Below are 23,280 nucleotides of genomic sequence, written 5' to 3'. Positions count from 1 at the left end.
GCTTTACATATCAACTAAGAAATATTGTTCAAGGTTTAGGCCAAAATGGATGTCAGATGAACTAATGAGGCATATGGCAGAGAAGAAAAATGCATGGGATACTTACAAATTAACACATGACACAGAAGCCTATGATAGATACAAGTTGATATGCAACCAAGTTACAAAGGAGGTTAGGCAGGCGAAGGCAGATTACGAGAAATCCTTGGCAAGGGATGCAAAGAAAAACAGCAAAGAGTTCTTTACTTATGTAAACTCTAGAAGGAAGGGGATGAATCAGATTGGTCCACTTGATATTGATGGGTCAACTGTTGATGATCCTGCTCAGGTAGCTAACAAACTAAATGAATATTTTGCATCGACATTCACACATGAGGAGTTATTCAGCAAGGGGAATGCCAGAGGTGTATTCAACTCTAGCAGTAAGCTACAGAATCTTGAAATAACTGGGAGTAAAGTGGAGGAGAAACTGTTGAAGATAAACACAAGAAAGGCACCCGGGGTGGATGGGATCTATCCAGTTATATTAAAGGAGGCAGCAAAGGAAGTAAGCAAACCCTTAGCCATAATTATGAGAGCTTCCTTGGACTCAGGGGAGGTACCCATAGACTGGAAATGTGCAAATGTCACCCCAATTCACAAAGGAGGATCAAAGGCTGACACAAGTAATTATAGACCTGTGAGCTTAACTTCTGTTCCAGGGAAATTAATGGAGGCACTGGTTAAAGAAGCACTGCAGGATCATTTAGACAAGACTTCAGTTACAGCTCAGATTGTTGTTGTTATTTGGATTTTTAGGAGCATTAGCAACTAAGGCCATATTGCTCCGGGATATGCGGTGGTCATTCCCTGACCTTTCCGCATCCTCCGTATTTGGTGGTGACGGGCTCGAACCCCGGGTTAATCAAGAAGCATGTGGTACGCACTGCTGCTCCTTCCCACCTGGCTACGGAGGCGCCTATTATAGCTCAGACACAGCATGGTTTTGTTAAGGGGAAGTCTTGCCTGACCAACTTGATTGGATACTATGATGCAGTCACAAAAGAACTGGATGCAGGGAATAACTTTGATATTATATACTTGGATCTTAGAAAGGCTTTTGATACTGTTGCACATGGAAGACTGCTACACAAATTGGAGCAGTGTGACATTGGAGGCAAATTGCTGCTATGGATAAAGGGGTGGTTGAGGGGGAGAAGACAGAGAGTGGTAATCAATGGACACTGCTCATCGTGGACTAATGTTATTAGTGGAGTCCCTCAGGGCTCAGTGTTGGGTCCATTATTGTTTTCTGTATTTATAAATGATATTGATGATGGTATATCAAGCTTAATGTCCAAGTTTGCAGATGATACAAAGGTTGGCAGGGTTGTCAAGGACACTACTGACACTATGCTGCTGCAACAGGATCTGGAAAGGTTGAGCAGATGGGCTGAGAGGTGGCAAATGAAGTTTAACATTGACAAATGTAAAGTACTACACATGGGAAACAGCAACCCCAGAGTAACGTATCAACTCTGTGGTACTACACTGACAGTGGTAGAGAATGAAAGGGACTTGGGGGTGGTTGTGCAGGCAGATATGAAGTTCTCCGAGCAGTGCAGACGGGCTGCAAGAGTAGCTCATGGAGTATTGTCAATGATATACAGGAATTTTTCCAGCAGGGATAAGGAGGTGATTATTCCCTTGTATAAGGCAATGGTGAGGCCACACCTAGAGTACTGTATACAGGTCTGGAGGCCTCATTTCAAGAAGGATGTAGAGCTGCTGGAACGAGTACAGAGAAGGGCAACAAGATTAGTGAATGGAACAAAGGGGTGCTCTTACGAAGAAAGGCTTAAGTTTTGCAAATTACAGTGTCTGGTGACTAGGCACCAGCGAGGTGATCTGATAGAGGTGTATAAAGCCTTGAATGGTTTAAGCATGCTCAATGCTGATGGGATTCTTCCTCTAGATCAGAAAAATCACCTGAGAGGGCATAAATTCAAATTGAGGAAAGACAGATGTAGGATAGACGTGCGGAAATTTTCCTTTAGCCAGCGGGTGGTTGGTTGGTGGAACAGACTGCCATCCCTTGTGGTGGAGGTTGATAGCCTAAATAAGTTTAAGGCTCAGCTGGACAGGTATTTTGAACGAACAGAGGGGTGAAGTGGAAGTGGGTTTTTTTTTTTTTTTTGGCTGATGCTGCATAAGCTTGCTTTCTTGCATCAAATGCCTCTACTAATGCTAATGCTAATGTTTCTCTTCTTATCTAACAGTCTGATTCCTAATATGATTCGTTCCATTCTTCGCTGTGTAGTTCTCAGCTTCTCTTCCATTCTTTTGGTGAGTGCCCAAGTTTCACTTCCATAAGTCATGGTGGGGAGTATACATTGGTTCATTATTTTACGTTTCAGACAAACTGGGATATTGCTCTTCAGTATGTGACTATATTTCCTGAATGCTATCCATCCAAAATTTATTCTTCTCTTGACTTCCAGCCATTTATCATTATTACAGCTAATAACTTGTCCCAGATAAGTATACGACTCCACCTTTTCAATTACTGCTCCTTCAATCATTATTTCCCTTTCTGTGGAATACTTGTTCATCATTACTTTTGTTTTAGCCATATTCATCTTTAGTCCAAATTCCTTACCAGCTGTGCATAACTGATTAAGATTTTCCTCTAATTCTTTAGGATCGTGGCTTATGACCACAATGTCATCTGCAAATCGTAAATGGTTTAGGTACTCTCCGTTCACATTGACTCCTTTCTGCGACCAGTCTAATCTTCTGAAAGCTTCCTCAAGGGCAGCAGTAAACAACTTCGGAGATATTGTGCCTCCTTGTCGAACTCCTTTCCCAATTTTAAATTTCCTACTGCCTTTATCTAGTCTAATAAAGGAGGTAACACACTCATATATTTTCTTCAAAATCATAATATATGGAGTATCTATGCCTTGACTTTCCAGTGCCCGAAACATTGCCTTATGCTGTATGGAGTCAAATGCCTTTTCATAATCCACAAATGCTAGGCATAATGGTGTTTTATATTCATTTGCTTTCTCCATTAACTGTGATATTACGTGAAGGTGATCCATAGTTGAGAATTCTGTCCTAAAGCCAGCTTGCTCTTTCGGTTGATTATCATCAAGTATTCTTTTTAATCTGTTAGTAATGACCCTTGTGAACAACTTGTAGATGTGGGATAACAAGCTAATTGGTCTATAATTTCCAATTTCTGATTTATCTCCTTTCTTATGCAGCAAAACTATGATTGCATTATTCCACTGCTTAGGCGTCACACCTTTTCTAATGGACTTTGTGAAGAGCCTTGTCAGTTTTTGTGTTATGTCTCTTCCTCCCAATTTTAACAACTCTACAGTAACTTCATCTTCCCCCGGGGCTTTCTGATTCTTCATTTTCTTCAATGCATGTTCCACCTAATCAGGAAGAATATCGGGTATGTCATATGTGTTGCTACTTTGCAATCCATCTTCCCCACTGCTGGCATCATTGCCCTGCTCCTTGTATAATTCTCTATAGTAGTCTTCTGCTATTTGAATTATGCTTTCTCTGCTGTTTATAAGTACACCATCGCTATTCTTTAGTTTCAGTATCATTTGTCTTTCTGTATTACTGCTCATGGCTGCTGATTTAAATCCTTTGTTTTCCCTTAATGCTTGTTCTACTTTTCTTGTGTTAAATCTTCTTATGTCCTCTCTGAGTCTCTTTATAATGGCTTTGCATAACTCAGTATGCTCAATTTTCTTCCCGTCAGTGTTTTTCTTGCTCTTCATTTGTCGTCTTCGGTTCATCATGACAAGTGTTTCTTGACTAATTTTTTCTTCTTTGGATTTCTTTTTCCCTATAGGTTTCTTGGGCTTTATCACTTTCAAAAAGTTGTAATATTCCTCGTCGATATCTTGGTCCTCAGCAGTCTGCAGAAGCTCAAACTTGTTCTTAAGTTCCAGTACATACTGCTTTTTCTCCTCTTCTGTTATCTCAAAGACCTTTGTATTATTTATTCGAGTCAGTTTTTTCCTTTCCTTTCCTACATCTATATGAAGTGTACATCTTACCATTCTGTGATCACTTCCAACATTTACCTTATTCAGGACGGAACATCATTCACAATATATCTTCTGTTAGTGAGGATGAAGTCGATTTCATTAGTAGTTAATCTATTTGGAGTTTTCCATGTCCACTTTCTGTTCACCCTTCTCTTGAAAAAAGTGTTCATTACTGACAGTCCTTGAGATTCTGCAAATTCCACAAGTCTTTCACCTCTTTCATTTCTTTCACCAATTCCAAAATTTCCTATAGTTCCTCTTTCTACGCTGTTTTGTCTTTTTCCAATCTTAGCATTGAAGTCTCCCATAATAATAGTGTAGTGGGTTTTCTGCTCATCTAGAAGACTCTCAATTTCGGTGTACATTTCTTCAACCTCTTCATCATCATGGCTCGATGTTGGTGCATAAATCATTATAATCTTTAGCCTGTACCTCTTAGAAATCTTGAGTATTAGTCTTGACACCCTTGGTGATGTACTTTTGAATTCCAAAATGTTGTTTTTAAAATCTTTATGGACCAGAAACCCAACTCCTCCTTCACTCCTTTCACTGTTTCCATTGGTGTACAGCAGATTTCCACTTGATAAACTTATAAGTGATTCATTTCTTCTTCTTGTTTCAGCCAAACCAATGATATTCCAATTAACATTTTCTAATTCCTTTTCCAGCTCTAATATCCTGTCTTTACCAATGAGTGATCTTACGTTATAACAGGCCAGGTTCAGTTTCCGTGCATGGCAGCCTGGTCGTACCTGGAGATTCTTAGCACCCTCTGCTTCCACTCTGATCCTCTCGCTGCCGTAAGAGGGAGAGTGAAAGCTGCTGGGGACTATCATGAAAGTCATGATAGTTATTCAAAAATAACTCTTTCCAAAGATATCACATACATGGCAACAAATATTATTTCTGTTTCACCTCCTGCCTAGAGCCTTTGTTCTAGGTGTTCTTGCAATGACGTATCTCACTGTGTAGTTATAGCGACAGCTGTGGTCGTGGTTGAAACTGGACAATTCTATTTGAAACATCCAATGTCAGTGTTAATATTACATTTGCTTCATGCTGTATATAGGTGAAAAAGTTAAAGGTAACCGACTTTAATATTAAACCTTAGTTAGTATCATCCATTGTGGTGTTAACATTATTCTTTCCATTTGCAAGTGAACAAGAAATAAAATTTTTAATGCTATTAAAGATTAATTATGATTATTTGAATGAAGACAATTCTCAGTGCAATCAATGAAATTAAATTTAACCATACATTGAAACAGAGAATTATCTTCCTTCATAATTGTTATAGCCTCTATTATTGAAAGGCCAGTGCCTTTCAATGAATATATTAAAGACTGCAATTAAAACAGAGAAAACATTATTTACAATACTTGAATAAGAAATAAGTTGCATATTACCTGAATCTCGAACTTTGGCTTTGTAAGTTCCACCAAAACATTCTGCTTCTAAACTAATATCTGTCATTTCGAACTCTTCAACTGTTATATCATTGAATTTAAGCCATTTTCCAGGTTTTGAATTATCACTTCTAGAAAATGATCAAAAGAAAATTTCATGAATTACAGATTTGAGAGTTGAAAGCAATGCTGATGTAAAGAAACAGTACTGATTAAAAGAAATGAGTTCCACATGATTAGGAATGTGCCTAATCATGTGGACAGCGGATTGTAGTGTGTGCTAATCTCCATAACTTTTTGATTTCAGTGGCAGTGACTAACATTGGATATTTGGAAATGATCAAAAACATTTCACAGGTGACAAGAATAACAGTGAGAAATTTGAAAGTTGGTTGTGGTAGCATTGATTATGAATGAGAGTAGAAGGATCAATACAGAATAGGAAGTGGAAGAGTAGGAGGGGGAAGAGAAGGCTATGGGATCAGGGACCCATTTGGGTGGAGAATTTCCCCTTACATTTTTCTGCTACATGAGTTAATTGAATCAAAAATTACAATTGATTCTAACAAAAAATTAAAAGGCAAAATTGAGAAGCATGCTTGTCATACTAGAAGAGTAAACTGAAGGAAAGTGATGTGCTCTTCACTCATTTCAGAACATAGTTTCAACCTCAACAATCTTCGGATTGGAAAATTATTTCAAGAGGAGATATCCTGAAAATATTTTATAACCAAAATTATATAAGTATTTCTTCTTGTTTATTAGCATAAGCAGTGAAGAAAGTTTACTGAATGATACTGAATTGTCTATATGTATGCACTTAAGTTGATATTAAAACTTCTTTGGTGAAAAAAGGTGAAATTATATAAAGGTGAATTGTACAAAAATTCAGTGGTCTGAATTTTTATACAATTAATATTTTAATGTTATTTAACCAAAAAATAGCATTTTAATACATACAGGTTGAGGGACACTATGAAGTTATTTATGAAATTATCTTCAAATAAGAAAAGAAACAAGAAAAAAAAAAAAAAACTAAAAACAAATCAAACAAATTAATTAAATAAGGAAAATCTACATATGCCATGGGAAGAGCACCTCAAGTCTTTTGCGAGGTTGGCATGATGTTGCAACTTATGTTATGCAAAAAGACTGAAGAAATCCAATCTTCAAAACAAAAGTCCGAATAAGAAATGAATCGAAATGTAAAATAAAATAATAAGAAAGAATAGGGGTATCATGGGCATGATTTCTTCAAGGAGCACCTGCATCTGTTAACACCCAAAAGGTTGTTTCCATAGTGAACTGCTGAAACACAACTAGACATCCACTAGTGTCCCTATAAACCTATGGTAAACCAAAACAAAAAGAACTAATCACAGAAACATGAAATGAAATATAGCCAGCCCTTAAATTTGTTTATCTGGGATGAAATTTTATTTCATCAGTAACTTCATAATGAGTAAAATAAACAAACAAATAAAACATTAACCAAGTAGCAGATGGGCTGAGAGGTGGCAAATGAAGTTTAACATTGACAAATGTAAAGTACTATATATGGGAAACAGCAACCCCAGAGCAACGTATCAACTCTGTGGTACTACACTGACAGTGGTAGAGAATGAAAGGGACCTGGGGGTGGTTGTGCAGGCAGATATGAAGTTCTCTGAGCAGTGCAGACAGGTTGCAAGAGTAGCTCATGGTGTATTGTCAATGATATATAGGAATTTTTCTAGCAGGGATAAGGAGGTGATTATTCCCTTGTATAAGGCAATGGTCAGACCAGACCTAGAGTACTGTATACAGGCCTGGAGGCCTCATTTCAAGAAGGATGTAGAGCTGCTGGAACGAGTACAGAGAAGGGCAACAAGAGTAGTGAATGGAACAAAGGGGTGCTCTTACGAAGAAAGGCTTATGTTTTGCAAATTACAGTGTCTGGAGACTAGGCACCAGCAAGGTGATCTGATACAGGTGTATAAAGCCTTGAATTGTTTGAGCATGCTCAATGCTGATGGGATTCTTCCTCTTGCTCAGAATAATCACCGGAGAGGGCATAAATTCAAATTGAGGAAAGACAGATGTAGGATAGACGTGCGGAAATTTGCCTTTAGCCAGCGGGTGGTTGGTTGGTGGAACAGACTTCCATCCCTTGTCGTGGAAGTTGATAGCCTAAATAAGTTTAAGGCTCAGCTGGACAGGTATTTCGAACGAACAGTGGGGTGAAGTGGAAGTGGTTATTTATTTATTTTTTTTAATTTATTTATTTTATTTTATTTTTTTTTTTTTTGGCTGATGCTGCATAAGCTTGCTTTCTTGCATCAAATGCCTCTACTAATGCTAATGCTAAAGTAAATTTATTAAATGGCCACTCAAACAGGCAAAACAATATCTTAATTTTAGCTTTGAAGTTAAATCTGTGAATGCTGTTAAGATCAGGCCACTAAATGTGGATTACTTATGTTTGTTATATGATCAAGTGGTGTCAACTTTTGAAATTTCAAATAGATACACATTGGTTTACCTGTTTGCAAATAGGGTATTCTGTAGTAGTAGTAATGGACAAAACAAGTTCATTTGACTCAGCTGAGTGATTACAGAAAAGTGACTCTAGTTACTGAGTTAATTCAAAAAAGTCAACATTCAGAAGTGAAAGAGTTGAACTAAATCATTGATTCAAGAGAATAAATACCTATTGTGTTCAAGGGAAAGGCAAAATGGAAATCAATGATTCTATGTAGTGAACTGTAACATTAGTGCTGCTGACTTGCTATGTACACCAAGTAACGAGAACAAACAAATGAATATTATCGCACTATTTGTTTCTTTATGAGGTATGTCAAATGAATATGCGATTTGGGTAGAATTCCTTAGTGTGTTGTATTCATTCTGCACGCTAATTGAATCTATTGAAAGCTGGTGGATTGTTTTGGATAACGTTCAAATGAATGATCATATGGAAGTCAGCTTCAATCACTTCTTCCCATCACTTCTGCATTATTATTATTATTATTATTATTATTAATAGCCATATGGTGCAAGGAAGCTTATGCTGCACCAGGAAAAAAAAAAAAAAGTTCCCAAGTTACCCTGAGAGAGAGAGAGAGTGAGTGAGTGAGTGAGTGTCAAAAGTAGAAGGGAATCGCCAAGAAAGAGAAAAATGATGATACCCAGCTCAGGACCCTGGGTGTGCCAAGCCCATACTCACCAGATGTGAGCCCTCCGGAGTTAATGTTCTTCAAGTCATGTGCTCAGAGGGAGCATACTGTTATTAGTTGTGCCCAGTCGGCAGTTAGACATTTCCTAGAGCCTTCAGTTTTTTTTGTTGGGAGGTGGGGAGAATAACAATATAAGAAAATGAAACATTGAAAATATCTTCAGAAATACCTTAATGTAATATTATTCAAATGAGAATAGCACACTGTAGATTTCAATTCAAGAAAAACTGCTTTGTCAGACTATGAATTTGGCGGCACATTTATTTTATTTAGCTTTTTTTTACAAGAAATATATCCCAAGGTTCCATACATTTTACTCCTTCATGCATTGTAATTATTTAAAAAAATTATTATTTATTAAATTTAATTCCTTATATAATAATTACATAAATAATTTTATGTAATTATTTATTAAATTATTATTTAAAAATTATTTATATTTTTAAAATTATATAAATTTTTTTAAATTATAACATGATTTTGGACACTTTGTCACTTGTCATTCTGCTATGCTTCTCTGTGACAACCTGTATCACTTATAGGAAAATTCTCTCACTTGGAACCGAAGTTTCAATTAAGTAATATCTACATTGGATTCAAAAAGCCTGGGAAAAATTAATCCCCCACCAATTTAGTGGATTTTTGTGTTTTGATCAAATGGAGCAAGCTGATATTTAGATACAGTTCCACTTTAATAATGCTGGATAATCTACAATTTTCTTTCTGGACAAGATGTGAAAGAGTAGAATAAAATCCTGCCAAAAAGAATTTGATTTGTTTGTAGATTTTGAAGCTCGGATGATGTATGTAGTTGAATTTGGCATTTTGTTGTTGTAACTGTAGCACTGCTATATCTGCTGATGAAATCAGCACAAGGCCAATTACATGGCTATAGCATTGTTGAATCTGAATGATCAGGGTCACTGAATCTAGTTGCTTAGTCACTAGCCATCACTATACTGTAATGCAGTGGTTTCAACCTGTGTGCCCTGGTGCTTTGGTGTGCCACAAGGTTTTAATATCTACTTTAAATCCAAAGTAGATATTACAAACTCCACTGAGTTCAATACTGATCACTATTTAAGTGTGGTATGAATATGTCATTTAACTCTAGTGTGACTTGAAAAACAAAAGTCTAAGAAATACTGCTGCAGCTCATAAAGGGATTTTATAAAATTCTAATAACTTATATATGTTTGTTAATGATAAGTTATACTTGAGATGTGGTGGGCCAATGATATCATGCCATATTTAATCATTTTGATTATAACATGGACATCACATTAAAAAGAGAATAGAAGCATGCCACTTTCAAACACCCCTCATCACTCTTTCATGAAATAGACTAGACATTACTTAAGAAATTAGTTGCTATTAGTTAAGAAACACGAAATCCAAGGAAGTGAAGCCAGTCAACATCACTGGACAATGCAGTGTCGAGTCAGTTTGGTGTGACATAAGCATTGGGAGATCAAAATTGAGAGTAGGAGTGTGCTAAAGGCTGATGAGTATAATACGAAACTGTAAAGGGAAATAGAGTGGGTTAGTAATGGGGGATTTTAATTTCCCAGATATTGACAGGAATTTGTGGGTTGGTCACTCACACACTAGCAAGGCTTTTGTGGATTTATTGGATGATTGTTTTCTACATCAAGCATGTTCGTGAGGCAACTAGAGGGAGTATACTCTTGATCTGATTATCAGTAGTGATTCTTCATGCATTAAGAATCTGCAGATAAAGAAACCACTAGGAGGCAGTGATCACAGTGTGCTGAAGTGGGATTTACTCAAAGAGGTAACTACCATCAGGGGTAAATGGAAGGGTTATTGCTTTCGTAAAGGCAACTATGATGGTCTGAGACAGTATTTAAATTCTATACAGTGGGACCAACTGATGATGTTACCAACAGCAAATTCAAAATGGGAAGCATTCAAAGAACTTATCTTGGAAGCTACTAGGCTTTACATACCAAATAAGAAATATTATTATTATTATTATTATTATTATAATTAGCCATATGGTGCAAGGAAGCCTGAGGCTTTTGCTACACCAGCCCAAAAAAAAAAATTTGAGTTACCCCTGAGTGAGTGAGTGAGAGAGAGAGTCAGAAATAGAAGGGAATCACCAAGAAAGAGAAGAATGATGATATCCAGCTCAGGACCCTGGGTGTGCCAATCCCATACTCACCAGATGTGAGCCCCTGGGGGTGTTCAAGGTTTAGGCCTAAATGGATGTCAGATGAACTAATGAGACATATGGCAGAGAAGAAAAATGCATGGGATACATATAAATTTACATGTGACACAGAAGCCTATGATAGATATAAGTTGATCTGTAACCAAGTTACAAAGGAGGTTAGGCAGGCAAAGGCAGATTAGGAGAAATCTTTGGCAAAGGATGCAAAGAAAAACAGCAAAGAGTTCTTAACTTATGTAAACTCTAGAAAGAAGGGGATGAATCAGATTGGTCCACTTTATATCGATGGTTCAACTGTTGATGATCCAGCTCAGGTAGCTAACAAACTGAATGAATATTTTGCATCGACATTCACACATGAGGAGTTATTCAGCGAGGGGAGTGCTAGAGGTGTATTCAAATCTGGCAGTGAGCTGGATGATCTTGTAGTAACTGAGAGTAAAGTGGAGGAGAAATTGTTGTAGATAAACACAAGAAAGGCACCTGATGTGGATGGGATCTATCCAGTTATATTAAAGGAGGCAGCAAAGGAAGTAAGCAAACCCTTAGCCATAATTATGAGAGTTTATTTGGACTCAGAGGAGGTACCCATAGACTGGAGATGTGCAAATGTGACGCCAATGCACAAAGAAGGATCAAAGGCTGACACAAGTAATTATAGACCTGTGAGTTTAACTTTTGTTCCAGGACAATTAATGGAGGCACTGGTTAAAGAAGCACTGAAGGATCATCTACACAAGACTTCAGTTATAGCTCAGACACAACATACTATGATGCAGTCACAAAAGAACTGGATGCAGGGAATAACTTTGATATTATATATTTGGATCTTAGAAAGGCTTTCGATACTGTTGCACATGGAAGACTGCTGCACAAATTGGAGCAGTGTGGCATTGGAGGCAAATTGCTGCTATGGATAAAGGGATGGTTGAAGGTGAGAAGACAGAGTGGTAATCAATGGACACTGCTCATCGTGGACTAATGTTATTAGTGGAGTTCCTCAGGGTTCAGTGTTGGGTCCATTGTTGTTTTCTGTATTTATAAATGATACTGATGATGGTATATCAAGCTTAATGTCCAAGTTTGCAGATGATACAAAAGTTGGCTGGGTTGTTAAGGACACTACTGACGCTTTGCTGCTGCAACAGGATCTGGAAAGGTTGAGCAGATGGGCTGAGAGGTGGCAAATGAAGTTTAAAATTGACAAATGTAAAGTACTACATATGGGAAACAGTAACCCCAGAGCAACGTATCAATTCTGTGGTACTACACTGACAGTGGTAGAGAATGAAAAAGACCTGGGGGTAATTGTGCAGGCAGATATGAAGTTCTCTGAGCAGTGCAGAAGGGCTGCAAGAGTAGCTCATGGTGTCTTGTCAGTGATATACAGGAATATTTATAGCAGGGATAAGGAGGTGATTATTCCCTCGTATAAGGCAATGGTCAGGCCACACCTGGAGTACTGTATACAGGTCTGGAGGCCTCATTTCAAGAAGGATGTAGAGCTGCTGGAACAAAGGGTTGCTCTTATGAAGAAAGGCTTAAGTTTTGCAAATTAGTGTCTGGAGACTAGGCACTGGCGAGGTGATCTGATAGAGGTGTATAAAGCCTTGAATGGTTTTAGCATGCTAAATGCCGATGGGATTCTTCCTCTTGCTCAGAATATCACCTGAGAGGCATAAATTCAAATTGAGGAAAGACAGATGTAGGATAGATATAGCATGAAATACAGCATGAAAAGAATGAACTTAAAGAAAACATCAACATGAAAAAACTTCAGAACAACATTCTTCGATTCACACTCACAGGTGTTAAACCAAAGAAGATTGCAGCTAAGTACACAGTCAGTTCCCAAAATGCAGCTATGCTGTGGGAATAAATGGACTTTTTTGAAAGGGAACCCAGAGGACAATTCAACACATGATGTACAGCCAATCAAAAAATTTCATTAATTTTAGCAACTTTATAACAGTTCTTTGATTTTATTTCAAATCAGATTACATTACAATGCTCTGAAGGCGACTAGCTGTATCCAGTTGAAACATTAATCTTTTCAGCTAAGGTAAAGAAAGCCAACACATGAACCACGGGAAACTTACTGGGCAAAATTGTTTCCTGCTATTGCAGTTTCTCCCTTCATTCTCGGTAAACAGATGGTGCATGTTATTGTTAGTGGCAGTAGAAGTTGATAACAATGTACTGATTAGTTTTTTCTCATTATTAAAAGCAGATTATCGGAGTTCATGAATAGGCTGAAATTTACTTATGGGGTACACCCTCCAGACTACCTCAGCCTTAGAGTGTTTATTCCCCTTCCCGCTGTTTTAACCCGATATGAAAACAACTTCTACAGAAGATACATGTTATCGGTAGTGGCAGTAGAAAAGTCGTTTTGCTATTAGGCTAAAACAGTGGGAAGGGGGATAAACACCCTAAGACTGAGGCAGCCTAGAGGGTGTACCCATAAGTAAATTTTAGCCATGAAGGCATTACACTCATTAACTCCGATAATCTGCTTTTAATAATGAGAAAAAAACTAATCAATACATCGCTATCGACTTCTATTGCCACTACCGATAACACGCACCATCTGTTTAGCGAGAATGCAGGGAGAAAATGCGGTAGCAGGAAACGATTTTGCCCAGTAAGTTTTTCTGAAGTTTCCTGTGGTTCTCATGTTGACTTTCTTTACCTTTGCAGCCTTTTCTATGTTTATAGTGTAATATTAGTTATTATTATGTCATTTAACCATTAAAAAGTTGGGCGGCTCCTTTTTTAAAAGCACATTACGCCCATTTTGAATATTTGGCTTTGTTTTATATATTTCCTGAGAACAACTTTCATTTTCAACCTTTCTGTCAACATACAAAAAAATTCATTTATATCCTACCCAATTTTTATAATCTTGCTTAAACTGGATAATTTATAGATTTTGTAAATGCTTGGTAAAATCTCTTTATAGAGACATTTTCAGATGATACAATTCTCCTTTCTCATTTTAATTTCTTCAGTACATTTCCTAATTAAAAAAAGATAATAAGAATGCATTTTACACAATTAATTTTAGCTTTCAATGATGAACAAAACATCCTTACCAAAGGGGGTTCCTGCAGTAGACATTCCTTTCAATTCCCCTGCAGGTTGGCAAAACAATTCAAGTTTTCACTGAAAGGATGCTGCATCATAACTGATTATATTAGCCAGAGTTTAAATGTCACCCAAATCTTCTGTATTATATTTCATTATTAGAAGATTATATTAGTGTGCTTACAATATGTTACATTATTCATATCTTCACCATTGTCAGCAACTACAGTACTTGAAATATTTCCCTTTCATTATGCAAACTTCTTTCCCGGCTGAAAACAATTCAATAAAGACCATCACTCAAGTTATTTTCATTGTCAATTCATTTAAATTTAGAGACTCGACCAACTCATCTCCAATACTGCAGTTATATAACTAACTTCTTGGCTAGAGGCTGCACATTGTGTTTGTAGGAGAAAAGTTCAATGCTATATTCTTTAATTGATGGATATAGTACGATGCAATTTTCAGAAAGAGAAATTTTTAAATTTTGTTTGCACATTTTCTCAACAAATTCAGAAGGTAATTTTTTGAAAATAGCTGATAGCATCTATGCTTTATTTGTGTGCCCCAATTCTAAATTTTAGGCCAGAATTGATCTAAAATTTAGCTAAGAATATACATACTTTTATAAATTAATATGTATTTCTTTACATTTAATCACAAAGAAATAAAATACAGATAATAGAAGATAATAAAAAATGCTTCATTCTTGGATTAGTGGGATGGTTTGTCCATATTTGCACTTGTTTTGGAACTTCGGGAAGGCACATGAAATTTATGAAACATTTTAGTAGGCACAAGGTATAAAAGTTTGGGAACCTCTGGCCTTAATTAATAAACTCTGTATTACTCACATGGCAAAAGAGTGGTTCATTTCAAAATTAACTTAAAAATATTACACAATTTAACTTTACAAAATATTTCAGTAGTTAAATTTAAAAAAAAGTTCCAGAAGTAAAATGCACAGCATTATATATAAAAGTCAAACAATACATAAAATGCTGAAGAATTTATGTATAATACTGTGCTTTTATTATCAATATTTCCATAACATATGCTATTTAATGGCCTTTAAACAGCATGCTATGGAATGTAAATTTTCCAGAATAAATTCTAAATCCAACTTCTAAATACAAACCCTCTTTCTTTAATGTAAGAGTAATAATGCCCAGCACTGGCTTGTCCACTATGCACAACTACCCCCACCAGTTCAAAAATGGCACTGGGTACTTTAGATGCAACTGTATTGATATTTGTGCTTTCATTTCTTTCACTGTTCAAGCATTCTTTAATCTGGATTCCCTCAGTTGTATAAGGTGCCATATCCAATAGCCATGGAAACTGAAAAGACAATAAATAAATAAAGGTATATTTATATATAAAAATACATATTTGTATATTCTACTTCTAAAGTTTTTAAATATAAAATCAGAATAATAGTTGGATACTGTACTTATGTGCATAGCAAGGTGGCATTAAAATGGCAACGATGAATTATTCCAAGGTTTTTGTTTTTAACAGCAACTATCACAAGAATCTAAAATGTATATTTTCTATTCCTAATTCAAAGTAAAACTTTTATTTGGAGAAGAGCCATATTATCCCTTATAGCACAGGCACAGTAAGCCCTATACTTAGGTCCTACAAAAGCATATGAATAGTTCTCTTCTTGAATACAATTAAAAAACACAAAAAAAACTTATGATTCATTTTTATGGGTAATATCAATTTTAATCACCCGTCTACCCACAGAAATTGATATTACCCATAAAAAGGAATCAACTAAAGTTCCTGTGGAACAGAAATATCTACAAGGACCTTAATCTGGAGAAGAGAGAGGAGAGATAACATGTTTTGGATTTTTTTTTTTTTTTAACTACAATACATGTAATTGGTTATAGGCTGCTCTCCATTCAACACAAAACAGAACATAAAAGACTCAAAATACAACCAGTAAAATCGTATATATAATATATACAAGAAAATGGAGAACTGTAAGGGGGGTATGAATCTTCTAAGAATAGTTCAGTTAGGAAATATTTTCTAGTAGTTCAAGAAATGGAAGAACTAACTGCAATGTAAATCATAGGCATGGGCAGTATTACTCTCTGAAACAAAAATATGATGAAAACATTCAATTTAATGAATTTTACATAACAGAAACCTCTCTTATCATTCTTGGTAGCATTTAAGGATTGTTTAATCCATAATGTTAACTCACAATGTGAGTTAATCTCACATTGTGAGATAATCCATAGCCGTTATGTATTACTTCCAGTACCACTTCTTCAGTGAATGAATTGCTGTCCTTGATACACCATCAACTTCATCACACTGTAATAAGGACAGCAATTCAGTCACTGAAGAAGTGGTACAAGAATACCACAAAACATCACAGAATTATCTATATTCCTTCAAGAAATTAAGGACAGATTTTACTCTAAAGAGGTTGAAGTTCTTAGATTTTCACTATTCTCCAGAATAACCAATCTGACCATCAAGTCTGCTTAATCTGATTGATGCACTAATAAAGAAATACTATGATGCAGTAAAAAATATATTGGTGCAAAAATAATTCTGACATCATATACAGTGAAACTTCCCTTTAACGGACAGCCATGGGGAATGAAAATGTGTCCGTTAGAGAGAAGTGTCCGCTAACAAGAAGTCTGAGGGAGAAAAAAAAGAGAAAGAAAGAAAAATTGTTAAACGTTTATGTAAAATTAAAATATATACAGATTTTGAACAATATTTTTGTAAATAATATACAATTACATACACAAGAGATAAAGAAAAATCGTTAAATGTTTAATGTAAAATTAAATTAAATTATATACAAATTTTGCACAATATTTTTGTAAATAATATACATACAATTGTGCTATGCATATTATGACTTTATCTTAAGAAAAATACATACAGTAATCACTTATTTTCTTCTGCACCTTCTTCCGGCTGATAATTTTGTTTTCAACATTTGTTTGGAGTGAAGAAACCATCGAAAGTCCTTCAGTATCTTCTTCAGCGGCGAAAAACATTTTTAAACGATTTATTTGTATGAGTGCTTCTTCTATTTTCATCGGTGGTTCGTCGTTAATATGTTCTTCGACAGAATGACCTCCTTCCATTTCTTCATCCTCATGAGGAACGTCTTGAAAAACATCGATGATAATGTCGTTGATATCTAGAGCACCATCTTCTGTAGTGAGGTTCGAGTCTATATATTTGTAGCCAGGGTCACTTGTAGCTGAAGTATCGTACATTATCAATAGATGTTGAAGTTCTTGTTCTTCTTGGTGCTCCATATTGCTGTTCACAACTTCAATTTTTGAGTTTGAGAAGCCAGACTTTACAAAACAGTTCATGACAGTTTGTTTTCTAATTGCGTTTACTGAAGAGGAAATCCATTGAATCGCATCTAGGATGCTGATTTTCTTTGCAAGGTCACTCGCACATGTTACATCGTTCATGTTTGCAATGAGATGTCTTAAAACACGTTTTCTGTAGTGAAGTTTAAAATTTTTTATTATCCCTTGATCCAAGGGCTGACACTCTGCAGATGTGTTTGGTGGCAGAAAAACGATTTGAATGTTGGGCAATTCAATGTGCGGGTGAGATGCAGCATTATCCATGAAAAGAATAATTTTTCTGTTTTGATGAATCATGTTTTGGTTAAAGTGACTTATCCATTCGCTCATGATATCTCCTGTCATCCACGCTTTTTTATTAGACTTCCAGTCAACATTCAAAAGATTCAACTTTATGCCCTTGAAACAAAGAGGATTTTGTGGTTTTCCTATAACAAGAGGTTGTTCAAAGTTTTCCAGCATGTTTGTACACAATAGTACAGTCAAGCGTTTCTTAGAAATTTTTCCGCCCTGGCACTTTTCGTTTTTTAGACTCATTGTTTTTTCAGGAAGAGCTTTAAAAAACAACCCTGTTTCGTCACAGTTGTAAATATCCTTAGCTTCAAAATCACGACATAACTCTTCCAATTTGACGGTCCACTCTGTTACAACCCCAGTATCAACAGATCCACCCTTCACCACTTACGGTTTTCCAAGAAATTTTATGCCAAGTTTTGAACTTGTCTAGCCATCCCACAGAAGCTTTGAACTCATTTACTCCCATAGATTTCGCAACCTCCAAAGCCTTTCCCCTAATAATAGGCCCATTAATGGGAATTTTTTTAACACATGCGCGATAAATTTGAAGTCCAACAGTTTTCGGGAATGATTTTTGAACCTGATCATTTACGTGTTGCCAAAATTGTTTGAGCAGTTCATTTTTTTTCTTTAGGATGTCGCTTACCTGCGTCTTCCCGATTTTGAATTTTACAGCGAGATTGCGAACACTATTTTTTTGCCGATCATATGCATTAATGAGTTCGACTTTATCTTTTAAAGTTAAATGTTTACAAGAAGACATTGTGCACTTCACACGACACTGAACAAAACTGAAAACTGACACTCAAAAGACGAAAGGCCGACCAAATTCACCCCGCCCCCTGCACACACCAAATTCATCAGAAGTTTTACACGTGCCTTAAAAATTCTTGAAAAAGGGTTTACAACCGCGACGTAAACCTTGATAAAATTCAGAGAATCGGAACTAGAAAATAGATTGAGGCAATATGTGGAAGAAAAGTTCCTAGAAAAAGGGCCGTGAGCTCTCCCGCAGTCCGTTATGGGGAGATCAAATTAAGTGCTAATCTAAACGAAACAGTGCAGATTGCCTGTCCGCGTCCGTTACAGAGAATGTCCGCTACACAGAAGCTGTAAACACGTTAAAACCAATAGAGGAGAGTTGGGGAATTTGAAAATGTCCGTTGTAGAGAGATGTCCGTTAACGAGAGGTGTCCGTTAGGAGAAGTTTCACTGTACTTAGATTTCAGGAAATATTTTGGTACTGTTGCATGTAAAAGACTGCTGTACAAATTGGATAAACATGACATCAGGGACAAGTTACTGCTATGGATAAAGGGATGATTAAGCAGGAAAACAAAGAGAATGGTTGTCAAGGGGCGCTGCTCTTCTTGGACTGCTATTAATGCATGAATAATCACTGCTGATAACCAGATCAAGAGTACCGTACTGCCTCTCGCAATGCTGCTGCAGAAAATAATCATTCAATAAATCTATAAAAGTCTTGCTAGTGTGCAATCCGGAAGTTCCTGTCAATATCTGGGAAGTTAAAATCCCCATTATAACAATCTAATTTACTGGCCCATTCTATTTCTCTGTACAATTTTTTGTTGTACTCATTAGGGTCATTAGGCTGATAACATACTCCTACTCTCATTTTTGCTTTCCCAGTGCTTATGTCACACTAAACTGACTCAACATTGCACTGTCCATCTGTGTCAACTGGATGCACTTCCTTAGATTGTATGTTTTTCTTAAAAGCATAACCCCCTCCTCCCTTCCTATCATGTCTATCCTTGCTATACACATTGCACTCCACAAATTCCAATTCTGCTGCTTATATCTGTGTGACACCATGTCTCTGATATCCCAACAATATCTGCCTTTGATGAATTGATCGACAAGGCTCTCATCATTTTTTGTTTGTTTTTTTTTTAGGAGCATTAGCAACTAAGGCCATATTGCTCTGGGATATGCGGTGGTCATTCCCTGACCTTTCCGCATCCTCCGTATTTGGTGGTGACGGGCTTGAACCCTGGTCTAATCAAGAAGCGTGCACCATGCACTGCTGCTCCTTCCCACCTGGCTACGGAGTCGCCGGCTCTCATCATATACTCCCTCCTATCATGTCTGGGCGAAATCGCAGACACTTTCAAATTTAACCCTAACTCAACTTTTTTTCAGCATTGACCTGTACTTCTTAAATCTGCAGATCTCCTACTCCTAATGTCATTAGTGCCAACATATACTACAATATCACTGTTTGTGCCCTTAAAAGATGATATCTATTCTACACAACATCATTAACTTTTGCCCCTGGCATAAGTAGCTTGGTCCTATTCCACAGACCGGGGTTCGAGCCTGTGACCACCAAATACGGAGGATGCGGAAAGGTCAGGAAATGACCACCGCATATCCCCGGAGCAATATGGCCTTAGTTGCTAATGCTCCAAATAACAATAACAACCAACCTATTCCACATATCCTTTCTGTACAATATATTACCTGTCTCCCTGACAATACAGTCACCAACAATAATTAGCTTCTGTGGGACCATTGCATTCTACCTCGGAGATTGCCGCTATGTTGCCTGATGCACAGGAGTGAGCCCTGCCGTTGAGTTGGGCAGCTGAGAACTTGATGGGCCCCTCATATTAATTTCTTTGAGAGCATCTACCCTACACCTCAAACTCTCATAGAAACCCATCAGAATGCTGAGTTGGTGACTAATTTCTTGACACTCTCTGCACCTAGCACACACAAAGACATCTTTCTTGGCTAGATCATGTTCTGTTCCAGAGAGTTCTGCAAATATTTCACAACTTGCACATTTTTTTAGGCTGTGACACATTGGAGAATCTTCCCTGAGTCACAGCACGCCTGTTGCTTTGCTGCTTCAGTCTGGGGCATCATATTGAAATTAACAATGAAAATGAATAAGACTTAATAATAAATTTAATTAATTAATTATCCATACTACACTATTTAATATATTCCTAAATGCAGTGATACTTTTTATGCTATCTTATTTTATGTTAGAGCTACCCAGTGGTGAGCTGTGAAAATTTTAACAATAGGCTTGCAGCTTTTCCGACTTTCTACTGAGTAAATTTGATCGGTCACGGAAGTGATGTCATCTGTGGCTTTAGTATTAGTATTAGTAACGGCCGTATGGTGCAAGAAAGCCTATGGCTTATGCTGCACCAGCCAAAAAAAAAAAAAAAAAAACCCGAACAAAACAATGATAAAAACAAAAATTAAATAAATAAATAAATAAATAATAATAATTAATAAATAAATAAAAATAATAAAATGAAATAAAAAATAAATAAAAAGGAAATTAATCCTATCATCCTATGCGCTTCCCTTACCCGAAAGTACTATCCAGATGACCTTTGAATTTCCCCAAACTGTCGGCCTCTACCACCCATGAAGGCAACTTATTCCAGTAATTTATAACTCGCTGGCTAAAATAAAACTTCCTGCAGTCCAATCTAAACATTTCCCCGCGTAACTTGAATTTATGTCCCCTAGTTCTAGCATCATTTATAATCTTGAAAATTTTGTCCTCATTCATTTTACTGATGCCTCTCAGAGCCTTAAACACCTCAATCAAATCTCCTCTAAGGTGTCTAGTTTCCAAACTCTGCAACCCACATATTCGAAGTCTTTCTTCATAAGGACGCCCTTTTGCCGATCTCACCAGGCGAGTTACCCTTCTTTGCACCCTTTCAAGAAGCTCGATGTCTTTCTTTAGGTGCGGTCTCCATACTTGAACACAGTATTCCAAGTGTGGTCTAACATAGGCCTTATATAATGGGATTATCACGTCCCTATCTCTACTTGCAAAAGTTCGATAGATCATCGATAGGACACCATGGGCCTTCCTTGCAACCTGTTTACAATGCTCAGAGAATTTCATGTCTGACCGTATCGTAACACCCAAGTCCCTTTCCTCCAGTACTGGGTTTAGTTGAACTCCACCAAGTGAATAAGTTATTTTGGGATTACTGTTTCCCAGGTGTAATACCTTACACTTTGTTGGATTAAAGCACAGCTGCCATTTTTCTGACCATTCTTGAAGTCTATCTAGGTCTCTCTGAAGAAGCTCAGCTTGACAGTGATCATTAACTACTCTACCAATTTTAACATCATCTGCAAATTTAGACATCACGCCCTCTATCCCTTCATCAATGTCGTTTATGAAAATTAAAAACAACAGTGGTCCTAATACTGATCCTTGGGGAACCCCACTTCTTACATCAACCCAATCTGAGGAATAGCCATTTATCACAACCCTCTGCCTCCTGCCCTGAAGCCATCCTTCTATCCATCTAAGGATTTTCCCAGTGATTCCAACCTGTTCCAGCTTATAAAGCAACCGCTCATGTGGGACTGAGTCAAAAGCTTTGCTGAAATCTAAATAAACAATGTCGAAATTATTCCCTAAATCCAGCTCGTGAGTGACCCTTTCGAAATAGCGAACCAGATTTGTTAAACATGATTTTCCCTTTACAAAACCATGCTGAGTATCCTTGAGAATTTCAATTCGATCCAAATGATCCTGAATTCCACCCTTGATCAATGCCTCCATGATTTTCCCTACTACTGAAGTCAGACTGACAGGTCGATAATTTCCCACTTCACTTTTAGAGCCACCCTTATGTATGGGAGATACATTTGCACTTTTCCAATCCAAGGGAATCTCCCCAGAGTCTAGTGATGCTCGCATAACCAGCCTCAGTGGTTCAATGCACTCGCTTGCCGCCTCTCTCAAGATTATAGGGTATATTCCATCAACTCCAGGAGCCTTACTAGTCTGTAGGCTTGAAAGTTTTTTCATTAAATAATCTTGCGAAATTTCAATATCATTAATTACATATTTTTTAACTTCGCTCCCACAATTTCCCATTGCCACAAAAGGCTTTTCATTTGTAAATATCGATGCAAAATAACTGTTGAGTTCATCTGCAACGGCAGCTGGTGTATTTATTACTATCCCCTTTCCCTTACGTAAAGGTCCGATCTGGTTTGTCCTGCTCTTCTTGGCATTTATATATGTGAAGAATTCTTTATCCCCCCTCTTTGCTCTGTTTGCTAGTGATTTCTCATAAACTGCCTTTGCCTGTCGAACCTTTTTCTGTGGCTCTATTACACATCACCTTGTAGCTGTTATAGGCTTCAGTAGTTTTTATTGCTCTGTAACCTTTCCATGCCACCTTTTTCTGCTCAAGTAATGTGGCAACTTCACTATTCATCCAACTTGGAACCCTTCTCGTGGAGTATTTTTTTAATGGTATATACGCATTCAAGGCATTTGTGATTAATGTTTTAAAAGCGTACCACAGTTCAATTGTATTCATTCTCTGCGCGATATCTACCCAGTTAATAGAGGCCAAGTAGTACCTTAAGGCATCGTAATTTCCTTTTCTGAAATTAAAACCCATTCCTTTGCCTTTTACTTCTGCTACCTCTCTCGTCATCATCCACCGTAGAACTCCGTGATCACTTCCTGCTACTGGTTCCTCTACTGTCAGCCCTGTTATGTCATCTGATTCATGTGTGATGATGAGGTCTAGGATATTCTTTTCTCTAGTACTTTCCCTGACATGTTGATACAAATAACAGTCATCTAGTTGATTTAAAAATTTTGTTCCCCATGTCGAGTTTCCT

The 23,280-nt window shown here is 37.0% G+C and overlaps 1 protein-coding gene across 2 annotated transcripts in view; it reads right to left on the bottom strand.

The window, feature by feature from the left end:
- LOC150081121 (ubiquitin carboxyl-terminal hydrolase 24-like) overlaps positions 1-23,280 on the bottom strand; it is a 908,750-nt gene that overhangs the window by 277,114 nt on the left and 608,356 nt on the right. For both annotated transcript variants that reach the window (XM_090381072.1, XM_090381073.1), the window contains exons 43-44: positions 15,102-15,304; positions 5,462-5,592 (exon numbers count right to left, since the gene is read on the bottom strand). In XM_090381072.1, the coding sequence (XP_090237198.1) occupies positions 5,462-5,592; positions 15,102-15,304 (334 nt within the window). The remainder of the gene's footprint in view (positions 1-5,461; positions 5,593-15,101; positions 15,305-23,280) is intronic.

The sequence above is a fragment of the Mastigoproctus giganteus genome, chromosome 9 (assembly GCF_048544385.1).
Source record: "Mastigoproctus giganteus isolate SK-2022 chromosome 9, ASM4854438v1, whole genome shotgun sequence".
In the NCBI taxonomy this organism is placed as follows: Eukaryota; Metazoa; Arthropoda; class Arachnida; order Uropygi; family Thelyphonidae; genus Mastigoproctus; species Mastigoproctus giganteus.
The sequence above is the reverse complement of the archived record's forward strand: the minus strand, read 5'-3'. Positions and strand labels throughout refer to the sequence as shown.